Source organism: Lampetra fluviatilis, unplaced genomic scaffold (genome assembly GCF_964198595.1).
Source record: "Lampetra fluviatilis unplaced genomic scaffold, kcLamFluv1.1 SCAFFOLD_608, whole genome shotgun sequence".
In the NCBI taxonomy this organism is placed as follows: domain Eukaryota; kingdom Metazoa; phylum Chordata; class Hyperoartia; order Petromyzontiformes; family Petromyzontidae; genus Lampetra; species Lampetra fluviatilis.
Window position 1 is genome coordinate 12,501 of NW_027621510.1, and position 25,000 is coordinate 37,500.

At 55.1% G+C, this 25,000-nt stretch overlaps 1 protein-coding gene across 1 annotated transcript; it reads left to right on the top strand.

Annotated features, from left to right (window-relative positions):
* The first annotated feature begins 4,200 nt into the window (after nt 1-4,200).
* LOC144955350 (ribonucleoprotein PTB-binding 1-like) lies at nt 4,201-22,669 on the top strand. The gene is made up of 7 exons (XM_078885597.1): nt 4,201-4,464; nt 6,020-6,086; nt 8,523-8,845; nt 10,856-11,108; nt 14,781-14,863; nt 17,853-18,045; nt 22,617-22,669. Exons 1-7 carry the CDS (start codon nt 4,228-4,230, stop codon nt 22,667-22,669), a joined length of 1,209 nt encoding a protein of 402 aa, XP_078741723.1. The 5' UTR covers nt 4,201-4,227.
* Nucleotides 22,670-25,000: the final 2,331 nt, after the last annotated feature.

The following is a 25,000-nucleotide window of genomic DNA, read 5'->3' on the forward strand; positions in this document are numbered from 1 at the left end:
CCATAGACTCACCACCACACAGAGACCCATAGACTCACCACTACACAGAGACCCATAGACTCACCACCACACAGAGACCCACAGACTCACCACCACACAGAGACCCACAGACTCACCACCACACAGAGACCCATAGACTCACCACCACACAGAGACCCATAGACTCACCACCACACAGAGACCCATAGACTCACCACCACACAGAGACCCATAGACTCACCACCACATAGAGACCCATAGACTCACCACCACACAGAGACCCATAGACTCACCACCACACAGAGACCTATAGACTCACCACCACACAGAGACCCATAGACTCACCACCACACAGAGACCCACAGACTCACCACACAGAGACCCATAGACTCACCACCACACAGAGATCCACAGACTCACCACCACACAGAGACCCATAGACTCACCACCACACAGAGACCCATAGACTCACCACCACACAGAGATCCACAGACTCACCACCACACAGAGACCCACAGACTCACCACCACACAGAGACCCACAGACTCACCACCACACAGAGACCCATAGACTCACCACTACACAGAGACCCACAGACTCACCACCACACAGAGACCCACAGACTCACACAGAGACCCACAGACTCACCACCACACAGAGACCCATAGACTCACCACCACACAGAGACCCACAGACTCACCACCACACAGAGACCCATAGACTCACCACCACACAGAGACCCATAGACTCACCACCACACAGAGACCCATAGACTCACCACCACACAGAGACCCACAGACTCACCACCACACAGAGACCCATAGACTCACCACCACATAGAGACCCATAGACTCACCACCACACAGAGACCCACAGACTCACCACCACACAGAGACCCATAGACTCACCACCACACAGAGACCCATAGACTCACCACCACACAGAGACCCATAGACTCACCACCACACAGAGACCCACAGACTCACCACCACACAGAGACCCATAGACTCACCACCACACAGAGACCCATAGACTCACCACCACACAGAGACCCACAGACTCACCACCACACAGAGACCCACAGACTCATCACCACACAGAGACCCATAGACTCACCACCACACAGAGACCCATAGACTCACCACTACACAGAGACCCATAGACTCACCACCACACAGAGACCCATAGACTCACCACCACACAGAGACCCACAGACTCATCACCACACAGAGACCCATAGACTCACCACCACACAGAGACCCACAGACTCACCACCACCACACAGAGACCCATAGACTCACCACCACACAGAGACCCATAGACTCACCACCACACAGAGACCCATAGACTCACCACCACACAGAGAGCCACAGACTCACCACCACACAGAGACCCACAGACTCACCACCACACAGAGACCCATAGACTCACCACCACACAGAGAGCCACAGACTCACCACCACACAGAGACCCATAGACTCACCACCACACAGAGACCCACAGACTCACCACCACACAGAGACCCATAGACTCACCACCACACAGAGACCCATAGACTCACCACCACACAGAGAGCCACAGACTCACCACCACACAGAGACCCACAGACTAACCACTACACAGAGACCCATAGACTCACCACCACACAGAGACCCATAGACTCACCACCACACAGAGAGCCACAGACTCACCACCACACAGAGACCCATAGACTCACCACCACACAGAGACCCACAGACTCACCACCACACAGAGACCCATAGACTCACCACCACACAGAGACCCATACACTCACCACCACACAGAGACCCACAGACTCACCACCACACAGAGAGCCACAGACTCACCACCACACAGAGACCCATAGACTCACCACCACACAGAGACCCACAGACTCACCACTACACAGAGACCCACAGACTCACCACCACACAGAGACCCATAGACTCACCACCACACAGAGACCCATAGACTCACCACCACACAGAGACCCATAGACTCACCACCACACAGAGACCCATAGACTCACCACCACACAGAGACCCCCATAGACTCACCACCACACAGAGACCCATAGACTCACCACCACACAGAGACCCATAGACTCACCACCACACAGAGACCCATAGACTCACCACCACACAGAGACCCACAGACTCACCACCACACAGAGACCCATAGACTCACCACCACACAGAGACCCACAGACTCACCACCACACAGAGACCCATAGACTCACCACCACACAGAGACCCATAGACTCACCACCACACAGAGACCCATAGACTCACCACCACACAGAGACCCACAGACTCACCACCACACAGAGACCCACAGACTCACCACCACACAGAGACCCATAGACTCACCACCACACAGAGACCCATAGACTCACCACCACACAGAGAGCCACAGACTCACCACCACACAGAGACCCACAGACTAACCACTACACAGAGACCCATAGACTCACCACCACACAGAGACCCATAGACTCACCACCACACAGAGAGCCACAGACTCACCACCACACAGAGACCCATAGACTCACCACCACACAGAGACCCACAGACTCACCACCACACAGAGACCCATAGACTCACCACCACACAGAGACCCATAGACTCACCACCACACAGAGAGCCACAGACTCACCACCACACAGAGACCCATAGACTCACCACCACACAGAGACCCACAGACTCACCACCACACAGAGACCCACAGACTCACCACCACACAGAGACCCATAGACTCACCACCACACAGAGACCCATAGACTCACCACCACACAGAGACCCATAGACTCACCACCACACAGAGACCCATAGACTCACCACCACACAGAGACCCCCATAGACTCACCACCACACAGAGACCCATAGACTCACCACCACACAGAGACCCATAGACTCACCACCACACAGAGACCCATAGACTCACCACCACACAGAGACCCACAGACTCACCACCACACAGAGACCCATAGACTCACCACCACACAGAGACCCACAGACTCACCACCACACAGAGACCCATAGACTCACCACCACACAGAGACCCATAGACTCACCACCACACAGAGACCCATAGACTCACCACCACACAGAGACCCACAGACTCACCACCACACAGAGACCCATAGATTCACCACCACACAGAGACCCACAGACTCACCACCACACAGAGACCCATAGACTCACCACCACACAGAGACCCATAGACTCACCACCACACAGAGACCCACAGACTCACCACCACACAGAGACCCATAGACTCACCACCACACAGAGACCCACAGACTCACCACCACACAGAGACCCATAGACTCACCACCACACAAAAACCCATAGACTCACCACCACACAGAGACCCATAGACTCACCACCACACAGAGACCCACAAACTCACCACCACACAGAGACCCATAGACTCACCACTACACAGAGACCCATAGACTCACCACTACACAGAGACCCATAGACTCACCACCACACAGAGACCCATAGACTCACCACCACACAGAGACCCATAGACTCACCACCACACAGAGACCCATAGACTCACCACCACACAGAGACCCACAGACTCACCACCACACAGAGACCCACAGACTCATCACCACACAGAGACCCATAGACTCACCACCACACAGAGACCCACTCACCACCACACAGAGACCCACAGACTCACCACCACACAGAGACCCACAGACTCACCACCACACAGAGACCCACAGACTCACCACCACACAGAGACCCATAGACTCACCACCACACAGAGACCCACAGACTCACCACCACACAGAGACCCACAGACTCACCACCACACAGAGACCCACAGACTCACCACCACACAGAGACCCACAGACTCACCACCACACAGAGACCCACAGACTCACCACCACACAGAGACCCACAGACTCACCACCACACAGAGACCCACAGACTCACCACCACACAGAGACCCACAGACTCACCACCCATTCATTAAGAATCAATCTTTCATTCAGTTCAAATGCAACGTAAGAATCCAATAATCGATTAAACGCCCTCCTATTACAACAGACAAATCGATTCCCTGTAATCGATTCCATCAACGACACAAATCGATTCGTTCCCACTCCTATTTAACCGCCTACCCACCCCTTTTAGTGACGTCACATCCCCCATGCCGTGACGTCACATCCGCTTTTGTCCCCGCCCACCACACATTAGGCCACGCCCTCATCCCACCCCCCTTACCAAGATGGCGGCTACGGCGATGAAGACGCTCGCGGCCTCGGGCCTAGCCGAAGCCCTCGGGCCCCCCCTCTTGCCTGAGCCTCCCCGCCCGTCCCCCGACTCCGCAGGCCCGCGGCCTGACGAGGCCGCACCGGTCCTGTCGCGCGAGGAGATCGATTCGAGGCTCGCAACCACCGCAAGGGAGTTGAGGAACAGGCGGAAACTTGTCGTCCGACACCTGCCCGCCGACTACACCACGCAGGTTCGAGTTGTGTTTGTTTGTTTTGTTTCAGAAACAAGTAAACAAGTCTTGTTGACTTGTTGTTGACTGGACACGTTTCTCTCCCCCCCCCCCGTCCATCCGTACTTATTGGCGGGGTTTTTCTTCCTCATTAGGTGCGCGCGCGCGATATTTGTGTATTTTTTTATCTTTCGTTTCAAGTTATCGCTTCGTTCGGTTCGCGCAGGCGTCAAGAGTTTCGCTTACTCTACTGAGTGGTATTTTTCAAAAAATGTTAGCGGTTTTGGGATTTTTTATTTATTTAGCGAGAGGTTGATCGTGGGGGTGGTGGTGGTTTTTTTTATCTCTCTCGTTTCAAGTTATAACTTCGTTCGATTCGCGCAGGCGTCAAGAGCTTCGCTTACTCTACTGAGTGGTATTTTTCTAATTTTCATAGCGGTTTTGGGAATTTTTTTTTATTTAGCGAGAGGTTGATTGTGGTGGTGGTGGTGGTTGTAACGAATGAAATGGCCTAGGCTCTAAACCGTCGGAAAGTGTTATAATTTACTTTGCTGGGTTTAAATTTTGTAACTACTAACTCCGCTGTTCTCGCGACTTCAAAGACTTTTAACTTCATCCTCCGATATTGTTAGAAACACAATTTCCCGTCCGTACTAAAGTTTGCCTGTGCATCCTTGGAAAGTGTAACTTAGCAGTTGACAAATTGCTATTATTTATTCTTTTAACTTCAATTAAATGTGTTTATTCTGCTTGAGCAGCGTGAAAGAGTTTCACTTACTCTAGCTCGTGGTGGTTTTAGAATATTTTGTTTTACTTTACTGACTTTTTGGTTTGACGTCTCAGTATAAGATGCACCTCGCGTGTATACTGACGATACACCTCGGGTCATTGTTATTATTTATCTTTTTAGTTTAAGTAATTTTTAAAATTCTGTTTTCTCACAGTGCAAGAGTGTCACTTACTCTGCCCAGTGATATTTTTGTCGTATTTTTATTAATCTGTAATAAGTTTGTTTGCAGGTCTAAAGAGCGAACTTAGTTTGACAGTCCAACTGTACCCTCTGCTAAATATAATTTATCTCGGTAATTGTTGTTTGTTTTCTTATTCTGTTTTCGCATTGTACAAGAGTTTCTCTTATTCTACGACGTGATATTATTGTAATATTTGTATCCATCTGCAATGCATTTGCATGTGCGAAAAGCGCACTTCGTTTGCCATAGTCTGGCTGTGTGCACGCTGCTAAATGATATTATTTTTCTCGATTAATTTAGTTAGTTTTCTTATTCTGTTTTCGCATTGTACAATAGTTTCACTTACTTTACGACGGGATAATATTGTAATATTTTTTATTCATCTGCAATACATTTGCACAGTGCGAAGAGCGCACTTAGATTGGCATAGTCCAGCTGTACCCTCTGCTAAATTATATTATTTATCTAGATTATTGTTGTTTCTTTTCTTATTCTGTTTTCACAGTGTACAAGAGTGTAACTTACTCTGCGACGTGATATTATTAGAATATTTTTTATCGTGTATAATAATAACTTATTGTTGTGTTTTAACATCCCTGCTACAGGATGTACATGAGCTGCTACGTGGATATGAGATCAAATACTGCTACCTGGACCGCACCAGAGGAACAGGTGAGACACGGGGAGAGAGACACGGGGAGAGAGACACGGGGAGAGAGACACGTGGAGAGAGACACGGGGAGAGAGAGACACGGGGAGAGAGAGACACGGGAGAGAGACACGGGGAGAGAGACACGGGGAGAGAGACACGGGGAGAGACACGGGGAGAGAGACACGGGGAGAGACACGGGGAGAGAGACACGGGGAGAGAGAGCCTCGGGGAGAGAGACACGGGGAGAGAGACACGTGGAGAGAGACACGTGGAGAGAGACACGGGGAGAGAGACACGGGGAGAGAGAGAGACACGGGGAGAGAGAGAGACACGGGGAGAGAGACACGGGGAGAGAGACACGGGGAGAGAGACACGGGGAGAGAGACACGGGGAGAGAGACACGTGGAGAGAGACACGGGGAGAGAGACACGGGGAGAGACATGGGGAGAGAGACACGGGGAGAGAGACACGTGGAGAGAGACACGGGGAGAGAGACACGGGGAGAGAGACACGTGGAGAGAGACACGTGGAGAGAGACACGGGGAGAGAGACACGGGGAGAGAGAGACACGGGGAGAGAGACACGGGGAGAGACACGGGGAGAGAGACACGGGGAGAGAGAGACACAGGGAGAGAGACACGGGGTGAGAGACATGTGGAGAAAGACACGGGGAGAGAGACACGGGGAGAGAGAGACACGGGGAGAGAGACACGTGGAGAGAGACACGTGGAGAGAGACACGGGGAGAGAGAGACACACGGGGAGAGAGAGACACGGGGAGAGAGACACGGGGAGAGAGACACGGGGAGAGAGAGAGACACGGGGAGAGAGAGACACGGGGAGAGAGAGACACGGGGAGAGAGACACGGGGAGAGAGACACGGGGAGAGAGAGAGACACGGGGGGAGAGAGACACGGGGAGAGAGACACGGGGAGAGAGACACGGGGAGAGAGAGACACGGGGAGAGAGAGACACGGGGAGAGAGAGACACGGGGAGAGAGAGACACGGGGAGAGAGAGACACGGGGAGAGAGAGACACGGGGAGAGAGAGAGACACGGGGAGAGAGGCGCGGGGAGAGAGACGTGGGGAGAGAGACACGGGGAGAGAGACACGGGGGAGAGAGACACGGGGGGAGAGAGACACGGGGGGAGAGAGACACGGGGAGAGAGACACGGGGAGAGAGACACGGGGAGAGAGACACGGGGGGAGAGAGACACGTGGAGAGAGACACGGGGAGAGAGACACGGGGAGAGAGACACGGGGAGAGAGACACGGGGGGAGAGAGACACGGGGGAGAGAGACACGGGGGGAGAGAGACACGGGGGGAGAGAGACACGGGGGGAGAGAGACACGGGGGGAGAGAGACACGGGGGGAGAGAGACACGGGGGGAGAGAGACACGGGGGGAGAGAGACACGGGGGGAGAGAGACACGGGGGGAGAGAGACACGGGGGGAGAGAGACACGGGGGGAGAGAGACACGGGGGGAGAGAGACACGGGGGGAGAGAGACACGGGGGGAGAGAGACACGGGGGGAGAGAGACACGGGGGGAGAGAGACACGGGGGGAGAGAGACACGGGGGGAGAGAGACACGTGGGGAGAGACACGTGGAGAGAGACACGTGGAGAGAGACACGTGGAGAGAGACACGTGGATAGACAGTCTGAGACCCACCCACCCACTCACTCACCCACCCACTCACCCACTCACCCACCCACCCACCCACTCACTCACTCACCCACTCACCCACCCACCCACCCACCCACTCACTCACTCACCCACTCACTCACTCACCCACCCACCCACCCACCCACTCACCCACTCACTCACCCACCCACCCACTCACTCACCCACCCACTCACCCACCCACTCACTCACCCACTCACTCACCCACTCACTCACTCACCCACCCACTCACCCACTCACTCACTCACCCACCCACCCACCCACTCACTCACTCACCCACCCACTCACCCACTCACCCACTCACCCACCCACTCACCCACTCACTCACCCACCCACCCACCCACTCACTCACTCACCCACCCACTCACCCACTCACTCACCCACTCACCCAATCACCCACCCACCCACCCACTAACTCACCCACGTACCCACTCACCCACCCACTCACTCACCCACCCACTCACCCACTCACCCACCTACCTAGCCACCCACCCACCCACTCACTCACCCACCCACTCACCCACCCACTCACTCACCCACCCACCCACTCACCCACTCACCCACCCACCTAGCCACCCACCCACCCACTCACTCACCCACCCACTCACCCACCCACCCACTCACTCACCCACCCACCCACTCACCCACCCACCCACTCACCCACACACCCACCCACCCACTCACCCACACACCCACCCACCCACTCACCCACCCACCCACTCACCCACTCACTCACCCACCCACTCACCCTCTCCCCACCTCCCCCCCACAGCATTCGTCACACTCCTTGACGGAGAACAGGCCCAGAATGCAATTTCCCGCCTCAACGGGACCGCACCACCACCAGCTGCGAGCCAATCGGAACGCGTCGCTGGCGACAACAACCACCACCAGGGCGATGACCACCACCACCCCGGTGCCCGGCTAGGTGCACGCCGGGTACTGTCGGTGAATCTTCAACCAACAGATTCGCTGCTGTGCGTGGCAAACCTCCCTCCGTCCATGAGCCGCGAGCGCTTCCTGGACATGTGTAGGCAGTACGGAGCCGTGGAGAGGTGCCTGTTGGTGTACAGCGCAAGTACGGGGCACAGCAAGGTGGGTGGGTGGGTGAGTGGGTGGGTGAGTGGGTGGGTGAGTGGGTGGGTGAGTGGGTGGGTGGGTTGGTGGGTGGGTGGGTGAGTGGGTGGGTTAGTGGGTGGGTGGGTGGGTGGGTGGGTGAGTGGGTGGGTTGGTGGGTGGGTGAGTGGGTGGGTGAGTGGGTGGGTTGGTGGGTGGGTGGTGAGTGGGTGGGTGGGTGGGTGAGTGGGTGGGTGGGTGAGTGGGTGTCAGGGTGGGTTGGTGGGTGGGTGTGTGGGTGGGTGGGTGAGTGGGTGGGTGGGTGGGTGAGTGGGTGGGTGGGTGAGTGGGTGGGTGAGTGGGTGGGTGGGTCTCTTTGGGGAATCTGTGAGTCTCTGTGAGGTCACTGTGGGTCTCTGGGTGGGTGGGTGAGTGGGTGGGTGGGTGAGTGGGTGGGTGTGTGGGTGGGTGGGTGAGTGGGTGGGTGGTTGGGTGAGTGAGTGGGTGGGTGGGTGAGTGGGTGGGTGGTTGGGTGAGTGAGTGAGTGGGTGGGTGGGTGGGTGAGTGGGTGGGTGAGTGGGTGGGTGGGTGGGTGTGTGGGTGGGTGAGTGGGTGGGTGGTTGGGTGAGTGGGTGGGTGAGTGGGTGGGTGAGTGGGTGGGTGGGTGGGTCTCTTTGGGGAATCTGTGAGTCTCTGTGAGGTCACTGTGGGTCTCTGGGTGGGTGGGTGAGTGGGTGGGTGGTTGAGTGAGTGGGTGAGTGGGTGGGTGGGTGAGTGGGTGGGTGAGTGGGTGGGTGGGTGGGTGAGTGGGTGGGTGGGTGGGTGAGTGGGTGGGTGGGTGGGTGGGTGAGTGAGTGGGTGGGTGGGTGAGTGAGTGGGTGGGTTGGTGGGTGGGTGGGTGAGTGAGTGGGTGGGTGGGTGGGTCGGTGAGTGGGTGGGTGGGTGAGTGGGTGGGTGGGTGAGTGGGTGAGTGGGTGGGTGAGTGGGTTGGTGAGTGGGTGGGTTGGTGGGTGGGTGGGTGAGTGGGTTGGTGAGTGGGTGGGTGGGTGAGTGGGTGGGTGGGTGAGTGAGTGGGTGGGTGGGTGGGTGAGTGGGTGGGTGGGTTGGTGGGTGGTTGGGTGGGTGGGTGGGTGGTTGGGTAGGTTGGTGAGTGAGTGGGTGAGTGGGTTGGTGAGTGAGTGGGTGGGTGGGTGAGTGGGTGGGTGAGTGGGTGGGTGGCTGAGTGGGTGTGTGAGTGGGTTGGTGAGTGTGTGGGTGAGTGGGTGAGTGGGTGAGTGGGTGGGTGGGTGAGTGGGTTGGTGAGTGAGTGAGTGAGTGGGTGACTGGGTGGGTGGGTGGCTGACTGAGTGACTGAGTGAGTGGGTGGGTTGGTGGGTGAGTGGGTGGGTGGCTGACTGAGTGACTGAGTGGGTGGGTGGGTGAGTGGGTGGGTTGGTGGGTGAGTGGGTGGGTGGCTGACTGAGTGACTGAGTGGGTGAGTGAGTGAGTGGGTTGGTGTGAGTGAGTGGGTGGGTGGGTGGGTTAGTGGGTCTCTTTGAGGAATCTGTGAGTCTCTGTGAGGTCACTGTGGGTCTCTGGATGGGTGAGTGGGTGAGTGGATGGGTTGGTGGGTGAGTGGGTGGGTGGGTGAGTGGGTGGGTGAGTGGGTGGGTGGGTGAGTGGGTGGGTGAGTGGGTGGGTGGGTGGGTGAGTGGGTGGGTTGGTGAGTGAGTGGGTGGGTGGGTGGGCGGGCGGGTGGGTGGGTGGGTGGGTGGGTGAGCGGGTGGGTGAGTTGGTGGGTGAGTGAGTGGGTGAGTGAGTGAGTGGGTGAGTGAGTGGGTGGGTGGGTGGGTGGGTGAGTTGGTGAGTGGGTGAGTGAGTGAGTTGGTGAGTGGGTGAGTTGGTGAGTGGGTGAGTGAGTGGGTGAGTGATTGAGTGGGTGAGTGAGTTGGTGAGTGGGTGAGTGATTGAGTGGGTGAGTGATTGAGTGGGTGAGTGAGTTGGTGAGTGAGTGAGTTGGTGAGTGACTGAGTATCCCCCTCACCCCTCCCCCCCCCCACCCCCCCCCAGGGCTACGGTTTTGTTGAGTTCATGAAGAAAGACGGGGCCGCACGTGCCAACCGCCATCTTCAGGCGATGCCCTTGGACGCTGACTCTGATCCTGGTGGCGGTGGTGGCGGTGGTGGCGGTGGTGGCGGTGGTGGCGGTGGTGGTGATCCCAGGCTTCTCTATGTCCACTGGGCCGAGCCGGGCGCGCTGAGCGATGAGTCGGTGCATAGCCGCTGTCTGCTGGTTCAGAAGTTCACTCCAACGCTGTGTGATGGTGAGTGGGTGGGTGGGTAAGTGAGTGGGTGGGTGGGTGGGTGGGTGGGTAAGTGGGTGAGTGGGTGGGTGGGTGAGTGGGTGGGTGAGTGGGTGGGTGGGTGGGTGAGTGGGTGGGTGGGTGGGTGGGTGAGTGGGTGAGTGGGTGGGTGGGTGGGTGGGTGGGTGTGTGGGTGGGTGGGTGGGTGGGTGGGTGGGTGGGTGGGTGGGTGGGTGAGTGGGTGGGTGGGTGGGTGGGTGGGTGGGTGGGTGAGTGGGTGGGTGGGTGGGTGGGTGGGTGGGTGAGTGGGTGGGTGGGTGGGTGGGTGAGTGAGTGAGTGGGTGGGTGGGTGGGTGGGTGGGTGGGTGGGTGGGTGAGTGGGTGGGTGGGTGGGTGGGTGGGTGGGTGAGTGGGTGGGGGGTGGGTGAGTGGGTGGGTGAGTGGGTGGGTGGGTGGGTGGGTGGGTGGGTGAGTGGGTGAGTGGGTAGGTGGGTGGGTGAGTGAGTGGGTGGGGAGGTGGGTAAGTGGGTGAGAGTGGGTGGGTGGGTGGGTGAGTGGGTGGGTGGGTGGGTAAGTGGGTGAGTGGGTGGGTGGGTGAGTGAGTGAGTGGGTGGGTGGGTGGGTGGGTGGGTGAGTGAGTGAGTGGGTGGGTGGGTGGGTGGGTGGGTGGGTGAGTGGGTGGGTAAGTGGGTGGGTGGGTAAGTGGGTGGGTGGGTGAGTGGGTGGGTGGGTGAGTGAGTGAGTGAGTGGGTGGGTGGGTGGGTGGGTGGGTGGGTGAGTGAGTGAGTGGGTGGGTGGGTGGGTGGGTGGGTGAGTGGGTGGGTAATTGGGTGGGTGGGTAAGTGGGTGAGAGTGAGTGAGTGAGTGGGTGGGTGGGTGGGTGAGTGAGTGGGTGGGTGGGTGAGTGGGTGGGTGGGTGGGTGAGTGGGTGGGTGGGTGGGTGGGTTGGTGGGTGGGTGGGTGGGTGGGTGGGTGGGTGAGTGGGGTGGGGTGGTGAGTGGGTGGGTGGGTGAGTGGGTGGGTGGGTGGGTGAGTGGGTGGGTGGGTGGGTGAGTGAGTGAGTGAGGTGAGTGAGTGGGTGGGTAAGTGGGTGAGAGTGAGTGAGTGGGTGGGTGTGGTGAGTGGGTGGGTGGGTGAGTGGGTGGGTGGGTGGGTGAGTGGGTGGGTAAGTGGGTGGGTGGGTAAGTGGGTGAGAGTGGGTGGGTGGGTGGGTGAGTGGGTGGGTGAGTGGGTGGGTGAGTGAGTGAGTGGGTGGGTGGGTGGGTAAGTGGGTGAGAGTGGGTGGGTGGGTGAGTGGGTGGGTTGGTGGGTGAGTGGGTGGGGGTGGGGTGGGTGGTGGGTGGGTGGGTGAGTGGGTGGGTGAGTGGGTTGGTGAGGGAGTGGGTGGGTGGGTGAGTGGGATGGGTGGGTGGGTGGGTGGGTGGGTGGTGGGTGGGTGGGTGGGTGAGTGGGTGGGTGGGTGAGTGGGTGGGTGGGTGAGTGGGTGGGTGAGTGTGTGAGTGGGTGGGTGGGTGGGTGGGTGGGTGAGTGGGTGGGTAAGTGGGTGGGTGGGTAGTGGGTGGGGTGAGTGGGTGGGGTGGGGTGGGTGAGTGAGTGGGGTGGGTGGGGTGGTGGTGGTGAGTGGGTGGGTGGGTGAGGGGTGGGGGGGTGGTGGGTGGGTGGGTGGGTGGTGGGTGGGTGGGTGGGGGTGGGGGGGTGAGTGGGTGGGGGTGGGTGAGTGGTGGGTGGTGGGTGGGTGGGTGGGTGGGTGGTGAGTGAGTGGGGTGGGTGGGTGGGGTGGGTGGGTGGGTGGGTGGTTGGGTAGTGGGTGGGTGGGGTGGGGTGGGAGTGAGTGAGTGAGTGAGTGGGTGGGTGGGTGGGGGGGGTGAGTGGGTGGGTGGGTGAGTGGGTGGGTGGGTGGGGGGTGGGTGGGGTGGGTGGGTGGGTGGGGTGGGTTGGTGGGGGGGTGGGTGGGTGGGTGGGGTGGGTGGGGTGGGTGGGTGGGTGGGTGGGTGGTGGGTGGGGGGGGGGGTGTGGGGGGGTGGGTGGGTGGGTGGGGGGGTGGGTGGTGAGTGGGGGTGGGTGGGTGGGGGGTGGTGTGGGTGGGTGGTGGGGTGGGGTGGGTGGGTGGTGGGGTGGGAGTGGTGGGTGGGTAGTGGGTGGGTGGGTGGGGGGGTGAGTGGGGTGGGTGAGTGGGTGGGTGAGTGGGTGAGTGGGGGGTGGGTGGGTGGGTAGTGGGTGGGGGTGGGTGGTGGGTGAGTGGGTGGGTTGGTGGGTGAGTGGGTGGGGTGGGTGGTGTGGTGGGTGGGTGGGTGAGTGGGTGGGTGGTGGGTGGGTGAGGGGTGGGTGGGGGGGTGGTGGGTGGGTGGGTGGGTGGGGTGGGTGGGTGGGTGGGTGGGTGGGTGAGTGGGTGGTGGGGGGTGTGGGTGGGGTGGGTGGTGGTGGGTGGGTGGGTGGGTGGGTGGGTGGTGGGGTGGGTAGTGGGTGGGTGGGTAGTGGGGTGAGGTGTGGGGTGGGTGGGTGGGTGAGTGAGTGGGTGGGTGGGTGGGTGGTGGTGGGTGGGTGGGTGGGGGGTGGGTGGGGTGGGGGGGTGGGTGGGTGGGGGGGGGGGTGGTGGGTGGGTGGGTGGGTGGGTGGTGGGTGGGTGGGTGGGTGGTGGGTGGGTGGGTGGGTGGTGGGTGGGGGGGTGGGTGGTGGGTGGGTGGGTGGGTGGAGTGGGTGGGTGGGTGGGTGGTGGGTGGGTGGGGTGGGGTGGTGGTGGGTGGGTGTGGGTGGGGGGTGAGTGGGTGGGTGGGTGGTGGGTGGGTGGGTGGGTGGGGTGGGTGGGTGGGTGGGTGAGTGGGTGGGTAAGTGGGTGGGTGGGTAAGTGGGTGAGAGTGGGTGGGTGGGTGAGTGGGTGGGTGAGTGGGTGGGTGAGTGAGTGAGTGGGTGGGTGGGTGGGTAAGTGGGTGAGAGTGGGTGGGTGGGTGAGTGGGTAGGTTGGTGGGTGAGTGGGTGGGTGGGTGGGTGAGTGGGTGGGTGGGTGAGTGGGTGGGTGGGTGAGTGGGTTGGTGAGGGAGTGGGTGGGTGGGTGAGTGGATGGGTGGGTGGGTGGGTGGGTGAGTGGGTGGGTGGGTGGGTGAGTGGGTGGGTGGGTGAGTGGGTGGGTGGGTGAGTGGGTGGGTGAGTGGGTGGGTGGGTGGGTGGGTGGGTGGGTGAGTGAGTGAGTGAGTGGGTGGGTGAGTGGGTGGGTGGGTGGGTGAGTGGGTGGGTGGGTGCGTGAGTAGGTGCGTGGGTGGATAGGTGAATTAGTGGGTGGGTGAGTTTATGGCTGGGTGGGTGGGTGAGTGGGTGGGTGGATTGGTGAATGGGTGGGTGAGTGCGTGGCTGGATCAGTGAGTGGGTGGGTGAGTGCGTGGGTGGATGGGTGAATTAGTGGGTGGGAGAGTTTATGGGTGGGTGGGTGACTGGGTGGGTGAGGGAGTGGGTGGGTGAGTGGGTGGGTGGGTTGGTGGGTGGGTGAGTGGGTGGGTGGCTGAGTGAGTGGGTGAGTGGGTGGGTGAGTGGGTGGGTGGGTGACTAGGTGGGTGGGTGAGTGGGTGGGTGAGTAAGTGGGTGGGTGGGTGAGTAAGTGGGTGGGTGGGTGGGTTGGTGAGTGGGTGGGTGGGTGGGTTGGTGGGTGAGTGGGTGGGTGGGTGAGTGAGTGTATCTGTCTTTCTGTGTCTCTTTGTGGAGGAGGAGGAGGTTTTGATATCGAGAGGGATCAGCTGATGGATTTCTTCTCAAGACCCGAACACAAACCTCCCATCTACTGCGAGGTGAGAGACACGGGGAGAGAGACACGGGGAGAGAGACACGGGGAGAGAGATACAGGGAGAGAGAGACACGGGGAGGGAGAGACACGGGGAGAGAGAGACACGGGGAGAGAGAGACACGGGGAGAGAGAGACACGGGGAGAGAGATACAGGGAGAGACAGACACGGGGAGAGAGAGACACGGGGAGAGAGAGACACGGGAAGAGAGAGACACGGGGAGAGAGACACGGGGAGAGAGACACGGGGAGAGAGACACGGGGAGAGAGACACGGGGAGAGAGACACGGGGAGAGAGACACGGGGAGAGACACGGGGAGAGAGAGACAAGGGGAGAGAGAGACAAGGGGAGAGAGACACGGGGAGAGACACGGGGTGAGAGACACGGGGTGAGAGACACGGGGAGAGACACGGGGAGAGACACGGGGAGAGAGAGACACGGGGAGAGAGAGACACGGGGAGAGAGAGACACGGGGAGAGAGAGACACGGGGAGAGAGAGACACGGGGAGAGAGAGACACGGGGAGAGAGAGACACGGGGAGAGAGAGACACGGGGAGAGAGAGACACGGGGAGAGAGACACGGGGAGAGAGACACGGGGAGAGAGAGACAAGGGAGAGAGAGACACGGGGAGAGAGAGACACGGGGAGAGAGAGACACGGGGAGAGACACGGGGAGAGGCACGGGGAGAGACACGGGGTGAGAGACACGGGGAGAGACACGGGGAGAGAGACACGGGGAGAGAGACACGGGGAGAGAGACACGGGGAGAGACACGGGGAGAGACACGGGGAGAGAGAGACACGGGGAGATACACGGGGAGAGAGACACGGGGAGAGAGACACGGGGAGAGAGACACGGGGAGAGAGAGACACGGGGAGAGAGAGACACGGGGAGAGAGAGACACGGGGAGAGAGAGACACGGGGAGAGAGAGACACGGGGAGAGAGAGACACGGGGAGAGAGAGACACGGGGAGAGAGAGACACGGGGAGAGAGAGACACGGGGAGAGAGAGACACGGGGAGAGAGAGACACGGGGAGAGAGAGACACGGGGGGAGAGAGACACGGGGAGAGAGAGACACGGGGAGAGAGAGAGACGGGGAGAGAGAGAGACGGGGAGAGAGAGACACGGGGAGAGAGAGACACGGGGAGAGAGAGACACGGGGAGAGAGACACGGAGAGAAAGACACGGGGAGAGAGAGAGAGACACGGGGAGAGAGAGAGAGAGAGACACGGGGAGAGAGACACGGGGAGAGAGACACGGGGAGAGAGACACGGAGAGAAAGACACGGGGAGAGAGAGAGACACGGGGAGAGAGAGAGAGAGAGACACGGGGAGAGAGAGAGAGACACGGGGAGAGAGAGAGACACGGGGAGGGGTGGGTGACTGGGTGGGTAAGTTGGTGAGTTTGTCTGAATACCTGAGCGAATGACTGATTAGCTGACTGACTGAATGACCGATTAACTGACTAACCGATTAACTAACTAACTAACTTACTAACTTTCTAACTAACTAACTAACTGACCCACTGACTAACCCACTGAGGAACTAACTAACTGATTAACTTTCTAACTGACTAACTAACTAACCCACTAACTAACCGACTGATTAACTGACTAACTAACTTTCTAACTAACTAACCAACTGACTAACCCACTAACTAACCCACTGATTAACTAACTAACTTTCTAACTAACCCACTAACTCACTGACTAACCCACTAACTTACCTACTGACTAACTAACCCAATAACCCACTGATCAACTAACTAACCCACTGACTAACTAACCAACTGACTAACTAACCCACCAACTAACTAACTGACTGACTAACTAATTAACCCACTGACTAACTAATTAACCCACTAACTAACCCACTGACTAACTAACTAACCCACTGACTAACTAACTAACTAACCCACTGACTAACTCACCAACTAACTGACTGAGTGACTGACTAACTGACTAACTGAGTGACTGACTAACTGACTAACTAACTGACTGACTGACTAACTGACTCACTGACTGACTAACTAATTAAGTAACCCACTGACTAACTGACTAACTAACTAACTGACTAACTGAGTGACTGACTAACTGACTAACTGACTGACTGACTAACTGACTAACTAACTGACTGACTAACTAACTAAGTAACCCACTGACTAACTAACTGACTGACTAACTAACTAAGTAACCCACTGACTAACTAAGTAACCCACTGACTAACTAACTAAGTAACCCACTGACTGACTAACTAACTAAGTAACCCACTGACTGACTAACTAAGTAACCCACTGACTAACTAACTAAGTAACCCACTGACTGACTAACTAACTAAGTAACCCACTGACTAACTAACTAAGTAACCCACTGACTAACTAACTAACTGACTAACTAACTAACTGACTGACTATCTAACTAATTAACCCACTAACTAACTAACTAACTGACTAACTAACTGACTGACTAACTAACTAAGTAACCCACTGACTAACTGACTAACTAAGTAACCCACTGACTGACTAACTAAGTAACCCACTGACTGACTAACTAACTAAGTAACCCACTGACTGACTAACTAACTAAGTAACCCACTGACTGACTAACTAAGTAACCCACTGACTAACTAACTAAGTAACCCACTGACTAACTAACTAACTGACTAACTAACTAACTGACTGACTATCTAACTAATTAACCCACTAACTAACTAACTAACTGACTAACTAACTGACTGACTAACTAACTAAGTAACCCACTGACTGACTAACTAACTAAGTAACCCACTGACTAACTAACTAACTAAGTAACCCACTGACTGACTAACTAACTAAGTAACCCACTGACTAACTAACTAAGTAACCAACTGACTAACTAACTGAGTAACCCACTGACTAACTAAGTAACCCACTGACTAACTAACTAACTGACTAACTAACTGACTGACTATCTAACTAATTAACCCACTAACTAACTAACTCCCCTCTCCCCCCAGGTGGCTGTCGACTCTGTGGGTCTCCCACGAGGCTTCTCTGTTGTGGAGTTCTCCACGGCAGACGACGCCGAAACTGCCCAGCGGCTCGCCAATGGAGCCACCCTCCCACGTGGTGGCGGTGGTGGCGGTGGTGGCGGTGGTGGCGGCGATGGTGGCGGCGATGGCGGCGGTGGCGGCGGTGGTGGTGGTGGCGGTGGCGGTGGCGGTGGTGGTGGTGGTAGTTGTGGTGGTGGTGGTGGTGGTGTGCGTGTGCGTGTCTCGTACTGTGCACCCGGCCCTCCCGGAGCTTCCATGATGGCCGCTCTCATCGCAGCTCAGGGGAAGGTGAGCGGGGGCTGGTTAGTTCATTGGTTCAAGTGTTCAGTTAGTTAGTTAGTCAGTCAGTCAGTTAGTCAGTCAGTTAGTCAGTCAGTTAGTCAGTTAGTTAGTTAGTCAGTTAGTTAGTTTGTCAGTTAGTTAGTCAGTTAGTTAGTTAGTCAGTCACTCAGTCAGTCACTCAGTCACTCAGTCAGTCACTCACTCACTCAGTCACTCACTCAGTCATTCAGTCACTCAGTCATTCAGTCACTCAGTCAGTCACTCGCTCACTCGCTCACCCACTCACCCACTCACTCACTCACCCACTCACCCACCCACCCACCCACCCACCCACTCACTCACCCACCCACCCACCCACTCACCCACCCACTCACCCACTCACCCACCCACACACTCACCCACTCACTCACCCACTCACCCACCCACTCACCCACTCACTCACCCACCCACCCACCCACTCTCCCTCCCCGTGTCTCTCCCACTAGGCCATACCAAAGCCTCTGTTGCCTGAGCCATGGAGCCCGGCCTTGCAGCTCCTCATGCAGCCTCCTGCTGGTGAGTGAGTGGGTGAGTGAGTGGGTGGGTGAGTGGGTGAGTGGGTGGGTGAGTGGGTGGGTGGGCGGGTTGGTGGGTGAGTGAGTGGGCGGGTTGGTGGGTGAGTGAGTGAGTGGGTGAGTGGGTGAGTGGGTGGGTGGGCGGGTTGGTGGGTGGGTGAGTGGGTGGGTGGGTGAGTGGGTGGGTGGGTGAGTGGGTGGGTGGGTGAGTGGGTGGGTGGGTGAGTGGGTGGGTGAGTGACTGACTGAGTGGGTGGGTGGGTGAGTGGGTGGGTGAGTGAGTTGGTGAGCGAGTGGTGTGAGCGAGCGTGTGAGTGAGCGAGTGAGCGAGTGAGCGAGCGTGTGAGTGAGCGAGTGAGCGAGCGGGTGAGTGAGTTGGTTTTGCCTGCAGGTAACTTGGTGAGTGGACCGGCTGTAGCAGCCCTTCTCCTCCAGCTGGCTCTCCCTCACCTCAACCCTCACCTCAACCCTCACCTCAACGCTCACCTCAACCCTCACCTGCAGCCTCCTCACCTGCACGCTCACCTCCAACAGCAGCTTCAACAGGTGATGGTGCGGAGTGGTGGGTGAGTGGGTGGGTGAGTGAGTGAGTGGGTGGGTGGGTGAGTGGGTGGGTGAGTGGGTGGGTGGGTGGGTGAGTGGGTGGGTGGGTGAGTGGGTGGGTGAGTGGTGGGTGAGTGGGTGGGTGAGTGAGTGAGTGGGTGGGTGGGTGAGTGGGTGGGTGAGTGGGTGGGTGGGTGGGTGGGTGAGTGGGTGGGTGGGTGGGTGAGTGAGTGGGTGGGTGGGTGAGTGGGTGGGTGGGTGAGTGGGTGGGTGAGTGGGTGGGTGGGTGAGTGGGTGGGTGGGTGAGTGGGTGGGTGGGTGGGTGAGTGGGTGGGTGAGTGGGTGGGTGGGTGAGTCGGTGGGTGGGTGAGTCGGTGGGTGGGTGAGTGACTGACTGAGTGACTGGGTGAGTGAGTGTCTGGGTGTGTGGGTGAGTGGGTGAGTGAGTGAGTGACTGAGTGACTGGGTGAGTGAGTGTCTGGGTGTGTGGGTGAGTGACTGGGTGAGTGAGTGTCTGGGTGTGTGGGTGAGTGACTGGGTGAGTGAGTGTCTGGGTGTGTGGGTGAGTGGGTGAGTGAGTGAGTGACTGAGTGACTGGGTGAGTTAGTGGCTGGGTGAGTGAGTGAGTGACTGAGTGGCTGGGTGAGTTAGTGGCTGGGTGAGTGAGTGAGCGACTGGGTGAGTTAGTGGCTGGGTGAGTGAGTGAGTGACTGAGTGGCTGGGTGAGTTAGTGGCTGGGTGAGTGACTGAGTGACTGGGTGGGTGAGTGAGTGGGTGAGTGACTGAGTGACTGGGTGGGTGAGTGAGTGGGTGACTGGGTGAGTAACTGGGTGAGTGACTGAGTGAGTTGTCTGTCTCCAGGCGGCGATGGTTGGTGGTGGTGGTGGGGGACCCCTCTCGTCTTCCTGGAACGAACCCCCAAATAACGTGAGAGAGTCACTCACTCACTCAGCCAGTCACTCACCAACTCACTCACCCACTTACTCACCCACCCACCCACCCACTCACTCACCCACTCACTCACTCACCCACCCACCCACTCACTCACTCACCCACTCACCCACCCACCCACCCACCCACTCACTCACCCACTCACTCACCCACCCACCCACTCACTCACTCACCCACCCACCCACCCACTCACTCACCCACTCACCCACCCACCCACTCACTCACCCACCCACTCACTCACTCACTCACTCACCCACTCACCCACCCACCCACCCACCCACTCACTCACTCACCCACCCACTCACTCACCCACTCACTCACTCACTCACCCACCCACTCACTCACCCACTCACTCACCCACTCACTCACCCACCCACTCATCCACTCACCCACCCACCCACTCACTCACCCACCCACTCACTCAGTCACCCACCCACTCACCCACCCACCCACCCACTCACTCACTCACCCACCCACCCACTCACTCAGTCACCCACCCACTCACCCACCCACCCACCCACTCACCCACCAACTCACCAACTCACCAACTCACCCACCCACACCCCGCCCACAGAAGCCGGGCATTCTGGGTGAAGCTCCGTGTGGGGTCGTGACCCCTCACTTGACACCGTCACCTCCACTCTGCCTGGCGCAAAGCATTCTGGGAGAACCTCCAGGTACTGTGGGCGGGTGACTTGGTGAGTGAGTGGGTGAGTGGCTGGGTGAGTGAGTGAGTGGCTGGGTGAGTGAGTGAGTGGGTGGGTGGGTGAGTGGGTGGCTGGGTGAGTGAGTGGGTGAGTGACTGGGTGAGTGGCTGGGTGAGTGACTGGGTGAGTGAGTGGGTGAGTGGCTGGGTGGGTGAGTGACTGGGTGAGTGGCTGGGTGAGTGGCTGGGTGAGTGACTGGGTGAGTGAGTGGGTGAGTGACTGGGTGAGTGACTGGGTGAGTGGCTGGGTGCGTGGCTGGGTGAGTGGCTGGGTGAGTGAGTGGGTGAGTGGCTGGGTGAGTGGGTGAGTGAGTGACTGGGTGAGTGACTGGGTGAGTGACGTGGTGAGTGACTGGGTGAGTGACTGGGTGAGTGAGTGGGTGAGTGACTGGGTGAGTGGCTGGGTGAGTGGGTGGGTGAGTGACTGGGTGGGTGAGTGACGTGGTGAGTGGCTGGGTGAGTGGCTGGGTGAGTGGGTGAGTGAGTGGGTGAGTGAGTGGATGAGTGGCTGGGTGAGTGAGTGGGTGAGTGAGTGGGTGAGTGACTGGGTGAGTGGCTGGGTGCGTGGCTGGGTGAGTGGCTGGGTGCGTGGCTGGGTGAGTGGCTGGGTGAGTGGCTGGGTGAGTGGCTGGGTGAGTGGGTGAGTGGCTGGGTGAGTGAGTGACTGACTGAGTGACTGGGTCAGTGACTGGGTCAGTGACTGGGTGAGTGACGTGGTGAGTGGCTGGGTGAGTGACTGGGTGAGTGAGTGGGTGAGTGACTGGGTGAGTGGCTGGGTGAGTGGCTGGGTGAGTGACTGGGTGGGTGAGTGGCTGGGTGAGTGGCTGGGTGAGTGGCTGGGTCGGTGAGTGGGTGGGTGAGTGGCTGGGTGGGTGAGTGGGTGGGTGAGTGGCTGGGTGAGTGACTGGGTGCGTGGCTGGGTGAGTGGCTGGGTGAGTGGCTGGGTGAGTGAGTGGGTGAGTGGCTGGGTGAGTGGGTGACTGACTGAGTGACTGGGTCAGTGACTGGGTGAGTGACGTGGTGAGTGGCTGGGTGAGTGACTGGGTGAGTGAGTGGGTGAGTGACTGGGTGAGTGGCTGGGTGAGTGACTGGGTGGGTGAGTGGCTGGGTGAGTGGCTGGGTAGTGGCTGGGTTAGTGACTGGGTGAGTGGCTGGGTCGGTGAGTGGGTGGGTGAGTGGCTGGGTGAGTGACTGGGTGGGTGAGTGAGTGAGTGGCTGGGTGAGTGACTGGGTGAGTGAGTGGCTGGGTGAGTGAGTGGGTGAGTGACTGGGTGAGTGACTGGGTGAGTGAGTGGGTGAGTGGCTGGGTGAGTGGCTGGGTGAGTGACTGGGTGAGTGAGTGACTGGGTGAGTGAGTGACTGGGTGAGTGACTGGGTGAGTGACTGAGTGAGTGACTGGGTGAGTGACTGGGTGAGTGACTGGGTGAGTGGCTGGATGAGTGGCTGGGTGACTGACTGGGTGACTGACTTGGTGAGTGACTTTGTGTGCGAGTTCCCAATGTCCGTGTCACCCTGCGTGTGACGTCGCAATGGCCGCGTGACGTCACATTGCCCCTCCCCCACCCTCTTTATTTTTCAAGTCTCCTGATTGGCTGTTGCCCCACCCCTCCAGGTGCCCCTCCCCGCCCCTTCCGAGGGGTCCTCGGGTTGCCTAGCGACGCCCTCGGGGTGTCCGAGGCGCTGCCTGCCCAGCTGGACACTCCGGGGTCTTCGCTGCTTCGGCCTTCGTCCAGAGCAATGCCTGAGGTAAAAATGTAATAAAATAATAAATGTTATTAAATTTTTTACCTTCGGTAAAGTCACATAGGAGGTATAAAATGAAAGAATAAATATTTTTAATTTTCTTGGTTCTTTCGGTAAAGTCATCGCGTAGAAGGGCAGTAATAAAATAATAAAAATAAAACATGATAAAATAATAAAAATAAAACATGATAAAATAATAAAAATAAAACATGATAAAATAATAAAAATAAAACATGATAAAATAATAAAAATAAAACATAGTAAAATAATAAAAATAAAACATGATAAAATAATAAAAATAAAACATAGTAAAATAATAAAAATAAAACATGATAAAATAATAAAAATAAAACATGATAAAATAATAAAAATAAAACATGATAAAATAATAAAAATAAAACATAATAAAATAATAAAAATAAAACATGATACAATAATAAAAATAAAACATGATACAATAATAAAAATAAAACATAATAAAATAATAAAAATAAAACAAAATAAAATACAATTCTCACGACGTTTCGGCCACAACGCAAGCAGCCGTCCTCAGGTGGAGAACAGCGTCTGTCGGCAAGACAGCATCTGAATGAGCACCACCAAGCTTGGCAGCGTGTAAACTTAAATATAAACTTAAATATATACTTAAATATAAACTTAAATATATACTTAAATATATACTTAAATATATACTTAAATATATACTTAAATATATACTTAAATATATACTTAAATATATACTTAAATATATACTTAAATATATACTTAAATAAATACTTAAATAAATACTTAAATATATACTTAAATATATACTTAAATATATACTTAAATATATACTTAAATATATACTTAAATAAATACTTAAATAAATACTTAAATATATACTTAAATAAATACTTAAATATATACTTAAATATATACTTAAATATATACTTAAATATATACTTAAATATATACTTAAATATAAACTTAAATATAAACTTAAATATAAACTTAAATAAATACTTAAATATAAACTTAAATATAAACTTAAATATAAACTTAAATATAAACTTAAATATAAACTTAAATATAAACTTAAATATAAACTTAAATATAAACTTAAATATAAACTTAAATATAAACTTAAATATAAACTTGAATATATACTTAAATATATACTTAAATATAAACTTAAATAAATACTTAAATATAAACTTAAATATAAACTTAAATATAAACTTAAATATAAACTTAAATATAAACTTAAATATAAACTTAAATAGACGCTGCCAAGCTTGGTGGTGTTCAGAAGAACAGCGTCTGTCGGCAAGACAGCGTCTGAATGACAGACGCTGGTCTCCACCTGAGGACGGCTGCTTGCGTTGTGGCCGAAACGTCGTGAGAATTGTATTTTATTTTGTTTTATTTTTAATATTTTATTATTTCCCTTCTACGTATTTTATAAAATTTTATTTTAATGTTTTAGGTTTATTAGTTTATTATTTCCGTTCTACGTATTTTATAACAAAATTGTATTTAATTGTTTTATTTTTATTATTTTATTATTTCCCTTCTATGTGACTTTACCGAAAGAACCAAGAAGATGATGTTTTGATGTTAACCCTCACGTAGGTAGAAAATGTAATAAAATAATAATTTTAATTAAATGTTCTACTTTGGGTAAAGTCACATTGGAGGTATAAAATGAAAGAAAAAATATTTTAAATTTTATTAGGAGATTTTTACCCTTTCAACTGGCACAAAAACTGACACCTTTATTATACAAGGAATCATGTTTGCAATTTGGTTTTATTTCGGTAAAGTGACGTAGAAGATAAATAATAAAATAATAAAAATACAACTGTGAATTTCTCACGACGTTTCGACTGCAACCACGGCAAGCAAATGAGAAAATTTGTTTTTAAGAAAATTAAAAAATGTTATCTGCCGTGGTTTTCACACGCCTGATGTTGCAATCGAAACGTCGTGAGAATTTTATTTTGTATTTTATTTTTATTATTTTATTATTTCCCTTCTCCGTGACTTGATTTCACACCTGATGACGATTCCTTGTGTTGAACTCAAAACGTCGTGAGATTTTTTATTTTTTTTATTTTAATTTTGTTATTTCCCTTCTCCGTGACTTGATTTCACACCTGATGACGATTGCCTGATGTTGCAATCGAAACGTCGTGAGAATTTTATTTTGTATTTGATTTTTATTATTTTGTTATTTCCCTTCTTCGTGACTTTACCGACAGAACCAAGAAAATTGAATTGTGAAATTAATATAACGCATTTGTGTTTTTTATGATGCTTTTACTTTTAATTTTATTTAAATTTAATTTAAA